This window comes from Salmo trutta, chromosome 35 (genome assembly GCF_901001165.1).
Source record: "Salmo trutta chromosome 35, fSalTru1.1, whole genome shotgun sequence".
In the NCBI taxonomy this organism is placed as follows: domain Eukaryota; kingdom Metazoa; phylum Chordata; class Actinopteri; order Salmoniformes; family Salmonidae; genus Salmo; species Salmo trutta.
Window position 1 is genome coordinate 9,996,145 of NC_042991.1, and position 11,394 is coordinate 10,007,538.

The window sequence follows — 11,394 nt, forward strand, 5'->3', positions numbered from 1 at the left end:
ACAGGACAACTTCACCGCATCAAAGGGACAATGGACGGGGCCGTGTACCGTCAAATCTTGGGTGAGAACCTCCTTCCCTCAGCCAGGGCATTGAAAATGGGTCGTGGATGGGTATTCCAGCATGACAATGACCCAAAACACACAGCCAAGGCAACAAAGGAGTGGCTCAAGAAGAAGCACATTAAGGTCCTGGAGTGGCCTAGCCAGTCTCCAGACCTTTATCCCATAGAAAATCTGTGGAGGGAGCTGAAGGTTCGTGTTGCCAAACGTCAGCCTCGAAACCTTAATGACTTGGAGAAGATCTGCAAAGAGGAGTGGGACAAAATCCCTCCTGAGATGTGTGCAAACCCGGTGGCCAACTACAAGAAACGTCTGACCTCTTTGATTGCCAACAAGGGTTTTGCCACCAAGTCATGTTTTGTAGAGGGATCAAATACTTATTTCCCTCATTAAAATGCAAATCAATTTATAACATTTTTGACATGCGTTTTTCTGGATTTCTTTGTTGTTATTCTGTCTCTCACTGTTCAAATAAACCTACCATTAAAATTATAGACTGATCATTTCTTTGTCAGTGGGCAAACATACAAAATCAGCAGGGGATCAAATACTTTTTTCCCTCACTGTATATTATTTTGTATGGTTAATAAGCTATTATACACTGAAGAAATAAAATGACTAACAGAGAAGCCACCCGCCTCCACTCTCACCAGCTTCTAGACGCAGGCCTATTCTGCTGTGGCGCAGAATGAATGAGTCGTGCGTAGACACTGGCCACTTGGAGCATACATTGAGTAGTAGCATATGGGCATCACAGATGATCTGAACATTCAATGAAAGGAAATTCTTCCTGTTAACATATAGATGTTCATCTCCTGACGGTGCACGTAAGGCAATATGCGTGCGGTCAACTGCACCTATGACCCCTGGGAAAATAAATGAGCAGACAAACTCGCCTGTTCATCAACTGTAAATGGGAAACTAATGTATCTCTATCTGGTATGGCATGATTACAGCGTGTCTTCCTTTCCAGATTAGGGACTAAATCTGTGCACAAATCTAACAGAACCTTTCTTGGGAGACGATAGCGATTTATAAGCCATGGATCATCATGCGTAAAAAAGTCATTCCGGTCTCTGAAAACTCTCTCCCTTCTAAAAGCATGGTTTTCAGTGTCTTCCAATAATGCAAGAACAGCCATGGATACTTTTTTTTAATTTGACACACTATTTATAGAACATCGCATCCTGTTTTTAATTCAAACACCTTGCGTCTGGCAATTAATTCCTCACACCTTTAATTGATAGTTCCTAACAAATTGCTCATAAAGCTACTGCAAAGTTCACAACAGGCTTGGACGCATATGCGTCCCAAACTGCAATACCCCTACATAACCAGCAGGAAAATCACTTACGTCAAGTCTAGACTTTGCGTAGAGATAAGATCATTTCCACGTCAAAGTAAGGTTTTATAAATAACTACTTATACGTGGTTTTCTGCGTAAGTCATAAATAAGATGAAAATTGATCGTAAGTCCGTTTTATAAATGAGGCCCCTGGTCTGACAGAATCTGTGCAGAAGATCAAGGTGCTGCTGTAGGCCCTCCTTGGTTGGAGACAGAAGCACCAAATCATCAGTAAACAGTAGACATTTGACTTCAGATTCTACTAGGGTGAGGACGGTGCTGCAGACTGTTCTAGTGCCCTCGCCAATTTGTTGATATATACAGTGTGTTGAAGAGGGTGGGGCTTAAGCTGCATCCCTGTCTCACTCCCCGGCACTGTGGAAAGAAATGCGTGTGTTTTTTGCCAATTTTAACCACACACTTGTTGTTTGTGTACATAGAATTTATAATGTTGTATGTTTTTCCCCCAACACCACTTTCCAACAATTTGTATAGCAGACCCTCATGCCAAATTGAGTTTGAAAGCTTTTTAAAATCAACAAAGCATGAGAATACTTTGCCTTTGTTTTGGTTTGTTTGTTTGTCAATTAGGGTGTGCAGGGTGAATACGTGGTCTGTCATATGGTAATTTGGTAAAAAGCCAATTTGACATTTGCTCAGTGCATTGTTTTTGCTGAGGAAATGTACGAGTCCACTGTTAATGATAATGCAGAAGATTTTCCCAAGGTTGCTGTTGACGCATATCCCCGGTAGTTATTGGGGTCAAATTTGTCTCCACTTTTGTGGATTGGGGTGAGCAGTCCTTGGTTCCAAATATTGGGGAAGATGCCGGAGCTGAGGAAGATGATGTTAAAGAGTTTAAGTATAGCCAATTGTCATTTGTGGTCTGTATATTTTATTATTTTATTTAGGATACCATCAACCCCACAGGCCTGTTTGGGTTGGAGTGTTTCTATTTTGTCCTTTAGTTAATTTAATGTAATTGGAGAATCCAGTGGGTTCTGGTAGTCTTTAATAGTTGATTCTTAGATTTGTATTTGATCATGTATATGTTTTTGCTGATTGTTTTTGTGAGCCTAAAAGATTGGAGAAGTGGTTTATCCATACATCTCCGTTTTGGATAGATAACTCTTTGTGTTGTTGTTTGTTTAGAGTCCCAGAAGTGGTTAGATTCTATGGATTCTTCAATTACATTGAGCTGATTTCTGACTTGCTGTTCCTTCTTTTTCAAATCAAATCAAATTTATTTATATAGCCCTTCTTACATCAGCTGATATCTCAAAGTTCTGTACAGAAACCCAGCCTAAAACCCCAAACAGCAAGCAATGCAGGTGTAGAAGCACGGTGGCTAGGAAAAACTCCCTAGAAAGGCCAAAACCTAGGAAGAAACCTAGAGAGGAACCAGGCTATGAGGGGTGGCCAGGCCTCTTCTGGCTGTGCCAGGTGGAGGTTATAACGGAACATGGCCAATATGTTCAAATGTTCATAAATGACCAGCATGGTCAAATAATAATAATCACAGTAGTTGTCGAGGGTGCAACAAGTCAGCACCTCAAGAGTAAATGTCAGTTGGCTTTTCATAGCCGATCATTGAGGGTATCTCTACCGCTCCTGCTGTCTCTAGAGAGTTGAAAACAGCAGGTCTGGGACAGGTAGCACGTCCGGTGAACAGGTCAGGGTTCCATAGCCGCAGGCAGAACAGTTGAAACTGGAGCAGCAGCACAGCCAGGTGGACTGGGGACAGCAAGGACTCATCATGCCAGGTAGTCCTGAGGCATGGTCCTAGGGCTCAGGTCCTCCGAGAGAGAGAAAGAAAGAAAGAATTAGAGAGAGCATACTTAAATTCACACAGGACACCGGATAAGAGAGGAGAAATACTCCAGATATAACAGACTGACCCTAGCCCCCTGACACATAAACTACTGCAGCATAAATACTGGAGGCTGAGACAGGAGGGGTGTATTTTTCCGTAGTGTATTTCTGTATTGTTTTAGTGATTCACCACAGTGAAGCCGTAGGCTCAGGTTTTCTGGGTCTCTATGTTTTTGGTTGGATAGGTTTCTCAATTCTTTCTTAGGTTTTTGCATTCTTCATCAAACCATTTGTCATTGTTGTTCATTTTCTTAGGTTGTCTGCTTGAATTTTTTTGTATTTGATAGGGAAGCTGAGAGATCAAATATACTGTTTAGGTTTTCTAATGCAATGTTTACACCTTCACAATTACAGTGAAATATTTTGTCCAGGAAATTGTCTAGAAGGGATTGAATTTGTTGTTGCCTAATTGTTTTTTGGTAGATATCCACATTGCTCTCCTTCCATCTATATCATTTCTTAATATTATTCAGCTCCTTTGGCTTCGATGCCTCATGATTGAGCAAAGATCTGTTCAACTAGAGCGTTATTTTGCTGGGTCTGGGAGGGCATAGGCCCACCTACTCGGGAGCCAGGCCCAACCAATCAGAATGAGTTTTTCCCCACAAAAGGGCTTTACTACAAACAGAAATACTCCTCAATTTCATCAGCTGTCTGGTCTCAGACGATCCTACAGGTGAAGAAGCCCGATCTGAAGTTCTTGGGCTGGTGTGGTTACATGTGGTCTGCGGTTGTGAGGCTGGTTGGACGTACTGCCAAATTCTCTAAAACGACGTTGGAGGCGGCTTATGGTAGAGAAATTGCACGCTCCTTCAAAACTTGAGACATCTGTGGCATTGTGTTGTGTGACAAAACTGCAAGTTTTAGAGTGGCCTTCCATTGTCCTCAACACAAGGTGCACCTGTGTAATGATCATACTGTTTAATCAGCTTCATGATATGCCACTCCTGTCAGGTGGATATGGATTATCTTGGCAGAGGAGAAAAATGCTCACTAACAGGGATGTAAATACATTTGTACACAAAATTTGAGCGAAATAAGATTTCAGTGTATTTGAAGAGGTTGAAGCACTTCTGACACCATTTTATGATCTTAGTCAGATACTGTATGATGGTACTGCACAGCAGAGCACGAGCAAATGATTCAGCTTCAACACTTTTGTGATCAATTTAGTGATACCCGAGCCCTGTCCATACACGGGACCAACACTTTACATGTTGCGTTCAGTATATGTTGGTAACCAGCTTATAATAGCAAAAATAGAACCCTGGAGTTTGTGGTATATGGCCAATATACCACTGCTAATGGCTATATCCAGGCACTCTGCATTACGTCAAGAATAAGAACAGCCCTTAGCTGTGGTATATTGGCCAATTACCATACACCCTTGTTCCTTATTGCTCAATCATAGTAGTCAAACGAGTTAAATCAACATCCATTGATGCACTAGCGGTTCTGAAATTCCTTTATTATGTCATGTCACAAAAGACAGATAGTGGCTCACAGTAATTATTGATTTGAGGAAAACCGAATTTAGCTTCTAACGTCATTGCAAGTTACTACGATATTCCTTCTTAATTGGCTTGATAACCTTACAGAAAAAGGGTTTATTGTATAATTTGTGTTACTTTTTTTGTTGTTGGCCTAATTAGTATGCATTTTGTGCGGGTTTTGAGTGGTCATTGGATATTTTCTTGACCTGGCAACCCTGGCTGTCGCAAGACAGGACAACGATAGAGATTTTGCTCGTGAAGTTAAATTGCTGACGAAATTTCAAAACGATTTGGAGCACAGTTGAAAAATTTACGAGCTGACTATAAAGTGGACTAAGTAGAAAAATATAAGCAAGTCCTTTTCAATGCATGAAATATAAGAGGTGTGCAGTGAGAGCGTGAGAAGAGGGTCAAATGTGTGTGTCTCACGGCCAATGCGTGACCCATTGTCACTGTGAATTTTCAGGAGTAAATCAGATTAGGCTACTAAATATTTTATTGTGCTGCCTCAACAGAAAAAACAGGACTTGGGGACAGCCACTATCTGTCTTTCTGGTTTAAACTGTCCGTTATGAGAGATGTGGTAGAGAGTGTTTAAAGCCTTCCTGTTAGGTTGTTTTTCTTTTGTTTATATTGTATTATATTATATTGTATTGTATTATATTTTATTATATTATATAAAATCGTTTTTAATTTAATCGAATAAAATAGTGTGTTACTTTTGTCAATTGTAAAATAAAAATGTCTACCATCAAATCGAACCCATAGCCTACCACAATTATTGCATACAATCGGATTAATCAGATAATCTGATCACATTTAACTGTTCAAATAATTGCATTCTGCAGTAGCTAAAACGACCAGGAACAAATAATGGCGAAGACGTTTCCGCCCGTGCACTTATCATGGACGGTAGTTAAAGGCTTGTTTTGAGGAAGGTGGAAGTGTTAGCTCATTAAGCAAGCTAATTCTTTTTTTAGTTAAATAATAACGGTATTTATTACTTAATTATTAGTTCGTGAGACGTGATTTAGCAATTTATAAAGGTTGCCATATGGTGAGTTGGCAGAAATGAGTCGAATCAATGAATTGTGTTTCATACATGTTTTAGTAGCTAGCTTAGCTAACGTTAGCTGTTTCAAAAGCAACCAGCCTCCCATGTTGGGATTCCCTAAGAGCAGGTTCTGACTAGAGGGAGTACAGCTACGACCGGAAATTACTTTTCCGTAGCAGGTTAGTATAATTTACTCAGCAGGTTAGGAGACTTAGGTTAAGGTTAGGAAAAGGCTTGTGTTATCTAAAATGTTCTCCTAACCTGTAACTAAAAGTCACATCCGGTCGTAGCTGTATCGAAGTAGGATGTTTTTAGGGAATCTCGTCTCACATGGCTAGCGAAAGTTTCAAATTGTATTCTGTTTGATATCATTTATTGCATATAAAATGTAGCCCGTGTTGGCAATTTAGTTTACAAATACTATAATATTTTACAATATTTGTAAATGACTAAATGATTTGTTCACTACAGATGCTGTCCTCCCATATTGGCAGCTGGGCTGTGCCACAGAGGAACTAGAATGATGACATCCTAAGAGTGGAAATAATACTATATTGTTAGTGGACACAATGCTAGCTGGCATCATGGAACACAGGAGGCCACAAAGCAAGAATTATCAGTGTGTCACATGCTTGAAATGCTTTTCTGCTCCATCCAAACTACAGAGACACATCCTTTCGCACACAGGACAAAGACCATTTGTGTGTCACCTCTGTGAAAAGGCATTTAGGCAACTAGCACACCTGAAATTCCATATTAACACACACCTTTATCCAAAACATATTGAACGGAAGAGCAATGTAAAGTCTAGCTTGCTTCCAAGTGGATATGAAAATGCCCCTCCTATAAAGATAGATAACTCAAATGCATGTTTGCAGACAGGCTCCTTGGACACATTTGGTGCAGAGGGCACATTGGAGGTGGGCATCAGTCCAACTGCACCTGTCGACAGAGTTGAGGAAAAATCTCTCTGTTCCTCTCGCTGCACCGCTGAACTCAATCCCCTACACTCTGCGGTCGAGAGGTTTGAGAAGCAGCACACAAAAGACGAGCCAATGAGGAACCACGATGACTGGAGTGAACCTGAGAAACAGACACTGCATGAGGATAGATCCTCCAGAGATGAAACAGTGGCCAAACATACAAAAATAATTGAGAATTCAAACTCTCATAAATGCCCTGAGTGCTTTAAGTGCTTCAGCGCCCCGTCCAAATTAAAGAGGCACTGCCTGATTCACACAGGCCAGAAACCATTTCAGTGCTACCTATGCCGGCGTGCTTTTAGGCAGCTGGCCCATCTAAAGGTACACTACAGCATTCACTCTGGGGTCGCCAAGTCGCGGAACTCTTCACTACCACGACAAAGTCCCAAATCTATTTCCCAACCCCAGCGGTCAAAAACCTGGCCAAGAAACTATCCATGTAACATGTGTGGAAGGAGATTTAAACAGAAGAGACATTTGATAGTCCACCAACAAACTCATAAAGTTTCAGAGACTGCTGTGCACCCTCGTAAGTTAAATAATATAAGTAAGGCCTACCTTCCCCCTCAAACTAATTGTGCTTCCAAAGTATATTTCCAAAACTCTGAAAGTTCTATAACGTACAACATAGAGCCGAATGGTAAGAGACAACTAGATGTAGTTGAAGGTTTATGCAACTTATCAGAAATATTGCATGACGGCGCAAAACATGCATCACAGGAGCATATTGACCTCACTCGCTCCCCAGACAACAGGAACAAGTCGCCTGTGTCTAATCGCACAGACCACACACATACAAGCACGCTTAAGGCAAGGGAAAATCAGTGCATGATATGCCTGAAGAAGTTTGACTATCCCTCCAAACTCTCCCGACATCTGTTGGTCCACATGGGCATCAAGCCTTTCGGATGCACCGTCTGTAGTAAGTCCTTCAGACAGCTCTGCCATCTACAGACTCACATGAAGGCCCACTACATAAAAAGTGACAATGTTTCGAAAAGAGTAGAAGATACCCCTGACCAACCAGGGGATATTATATTAAAGAACAAGCCTGTTTCTGCGGTGAAGAGAAATCAAAGTGAACATTTAGACCAAGTTTCTCAACCTCGGGAAGCCAGCAGAGGCCTCAATGAAGTTGATTGTTTCCTAAGCCAGTATGTTTTACCTGTCAGACCTACCTTCAGTCATTGCTCCACTGACAGTCTCTCCAACTATGGTGCTCAACAACCTGCATGGAACCCCAGTGAGAAGCTGCTACCTGGATTGGACACTGACACAGACAGGAAGTCTTCAGCAGAGCCAGTATCTCTCAGACAAGGACATAAGACAGACTACAAGAAGACCAGTGATGTATTTGACAGCACACCGACACACCATTCACTAATAGGCAAATCTAAACAAAGGAGTTGCATCTTACAAAAGAAACCCACAATCCATGGCAGAGGGCGCTATTGTTGCCCGGTTTGTTCAAAGCGCTTTGACGCTCCATCCAAGCTACAGCGGCATTCCCTGGTTCACACAGGACAAAGTTCCTATCGGTGCCCCACTTGTCCAAAAACGTTTCGACAAAAAGCTCATATGAAGGTGCACCAGTCTGTTCATGAACAAGGGAAAGAGGCTAAACCCTCTATTAGTCATAATGAAGACAGGCAGACCAAGTCTTTATCAAGACTGAAAAGGACCCCATGTTCAAATGGAAAGGACGTAGTCATCCATAATAGAAGTGAAAATACTTTATCGAGTGGCAGTGATCTCTCTGCTGTCCCTCTAGTTCAGTTCAACTGCCCCCCAACCAACGACGTCGACAGCCAAACACTGCTTTCTGTTGCACCTAGGAAATCAGGGGTGTACCAGTGCATGGCCTGTCTGAAGAAGTTTAACTGTCCTTCTAAACTCTCCCGACATCTATTAGTCCATATGGGCATCAAGCCTTTCAGATGTACCGTCTGTAGTAAGTCCTTCAGACAACTCTGCCATCTACAGTCTCACGCGAAGGTCCACTGTAATAAGGCCACACTGCATGGGGATGAACAACAGAGGAACATCAACTTGGCTCAACTGGACAACATTCCCCTAGAGGATGGGAGTGTTTCGGAGGGACACATCTTTGCAGCAGGTCTTCATCAAGATGAACCAGGCCCAAGTCAAAGTTTTGAAAATTACGAACAAAATAGTAATTACAGACAAAATGGTCATGGTGGTGAATCATACAATCACTTCTGTTTAACGGAAAGCGCGAACCAATCAACAGAAATCAACAGAAAGCATGAACCAACCCCAAACCCTGAACAGTCAGAAGACGTGAAAAGCATGAAGTCCGAGAATAACTGGAGTATTGCTGAGGAGAAAGAGGTGGAAATGTTTCCCTCGCATGAATATTATGGGCAGCAAAACTACCCCCAGCTTCCTAACTGGTTAAGCCCCTATCCATATCACCAAGAAACCACCAAAAACAAACAGGCATATCCTATTGCTAACCAACATGTTCCTTACCTGGAGGATGGACCTAATTCACCACATGGTGCTAAAGAGGAGGACGGGTTAGAGGGTGGCCTTAGGTCAGAGTTTAATGTTCCATATAAGTCAGAACCTCCCAACGACCTTCACGTCTGCGCAGGCTGTAGTCAGTGTTTTACCACCAAGAGGAAACTGAATCATCACAGGTGTTCTCAGAGACATTTAGAGAAAGAGAGACGGGCGAGCTCGTATCAGTGCGCTATCTGTTTCAAAAGCTTCGAGGCTCCCTCGAAATTGAAAAGACACTACGTTATCCACACAGGCCAAAGGCCATTTCAATGTACAGCGTGTGGAAAGGCTTTCACTCAGGCAGGCCATTTGAAGACACACCTGCAAATCCACAGGTAAAAGACTTGGGACCGCCATCTACTGTTTAAGGACTCATAACACATCTCCACACACTCATATGTTACTTTGACTACTTACCTTGCCATGCTCCTCTACCCTCCAACATGAGCTTTTTGGATTGCAGAATATATTCATCCTGATGAAAAAGTACATATTTTTTATGTTTCTTTTTGTGCCTTCTATTATAGATGGCGTTATATGGTTCACTGAGTTTGTACTAATGTAATTATGTGTGGTGTATTAGTTGATGCTAACAATCTGCCTATCGTATTGCATACTGGTATTCACAGCGCCTTCAGATAGTATTTATAACCCTTGACTTATTTCACATTTTGTTGATACAGCCTAAATTCAAATGGATTTTTATTTCCCGAACACATGTGATTCAGGCCGTAGCACTTCCTGAAGGCACTGTATTTGTAAATAACTTATTAATATGTAAGTACAACAGCAATCAGTTCTTCTGTTTCACACACATGAAGTATACACTAATAAAAATGTCTTCAATGCAATACTCTGGCTGGCCATATCATTATGTTGCTATTTGGTTATAGCTGGAAAATATTTGATTTGGCACTGAGGTAGGCATTGTTTATTCTCAGATGACAGGATCGATGCCATCTGATAACACTTACTCGGCAGGCCATTTCATTATGGTTTCGCAGTACCACTTCTTTACACAAGATGGCGTCATGTCTCTGTTTTGGTTAGTTCAGATGCACTTTGAGGAGGAGAAGCATCTGACTTCTGAGAAAAAGGTGTAATGTGGAGGTGTCAGTGTGAAAGAAACTAGTTTTAACATGGTACATGAAATACTGAGTTAGGTTTTAATGTGAATGATTGCCGTTTTTTGATCGCATGTCGTTAGAATGCCATTTTCTGTTTGACATTTTCGATTAAACATCTTACTTATTTATAAATGTGTACTCATTGGAAGCTTTCGAACTGTCTTTAAACCTGATGTAAAGGTTACCTTTAACTGGGTGTCCATGTTGTGACAAGATAAAAAGCTTATTGACCTGTTAGGGATTTACAGAGTATGGATTCAAAGGGATTCTTTTCCTCTTAAAACCATTCAAGATTGAAGCGGTTTCTTTAAGAATTTCACCAGATTTTATGTTATGTGAAGTATATACAGTATTGTATGCAGTTGTACTGTATATGCTAATGAATAATAGCAGTTTTGTCCAAGCTTGTTAGAGCAGTTCATTGGTGTAGATACATCCATATCGCTTGTGGGTGAGTTGTTTGCACTCCCTGCCATCACGCTATGGGGATGTGGGAAGGGATTGGGAGAGGGGTTCATTTAGGTCATTATGGGTATCTAAATGAAAATCTCCCTAAATGAAACATTTTGGTCTTTACTGAGGCACCCGAAAGTAAAATTCCAATTAAAGTAATGGAGGTCAGATATTTCTGGAGTTCCCTGTCCACGTAAAAATATCTCAAAATACCTCAATATGTAGATGCAATTGACCAACGGCAAAAAAAACACAGAGGATGCTACGCTGAACCATGGATTTACCGTCACACAAATTTTTTTGTTTGTTTCTGAAACACACAGTTGTACATTATATGCGTCTTCCTACTACTCCGAATGTTATCAGAGTCCTCAGAACCTCGTTTAAGAAGTCATGTTGTGATTACGGCGCTGTGGAATAATCTCTGACATGCCTCTGGTGTATGGAGACATGGGACCTAATCCGAGCAGTAATAGCCCCT

At 41.4% G+C, this 11,394-nt stretch overlaps 1 protein-coding gene across 2 annotated transcripts; it reads left to right on the forward strand.

The window, feature by feature from the left end:
- Positions 1-5,616: 5,616 nt before the first annotated feature.
- On the forward strand, positions 5,617-10,588 carry LOC115174583 (zinc finger protein 770). Of its 2 annotated transcripts, none has more exons than XM_029733250.1 (2): positions 5,617-5,827; positions 6,296-10,588. In XM_029733250.1, the coding sequence occupies exon 2, from the start codon at positions 6,394-6,396 to the stop codon at positions 9,670-9,672; it is 3,279 nt and encodes a 1,092-aa protein (XP_029589110.1). In that variant the 5' UTR covers positions 5,617-5,827; positions 6,296-6,393; the 3' UTR covers positions 9,673-10,588. The 2 variants fall into 2 exon arrangements, with proteins under 2 accessions (XP_029589110.1, XP_029589111.1); XM_029733251.1 differs by lacking the exon at positions 5,617-5,827 and adding an exon at positions 5,866-6,003.
- Positions 10,589-11,394: the final 806 nt, after the last annotated feature.

Excerpts from the sequence above, each read along its gene's own strand:
- LOC115174583 (XM_029733250.1), top strand. The coding sequence starts at position 6,394 with ATGCTAGCTGGCATCATGGAACACAGGAGGCCACAAAGCAAGAATTAT.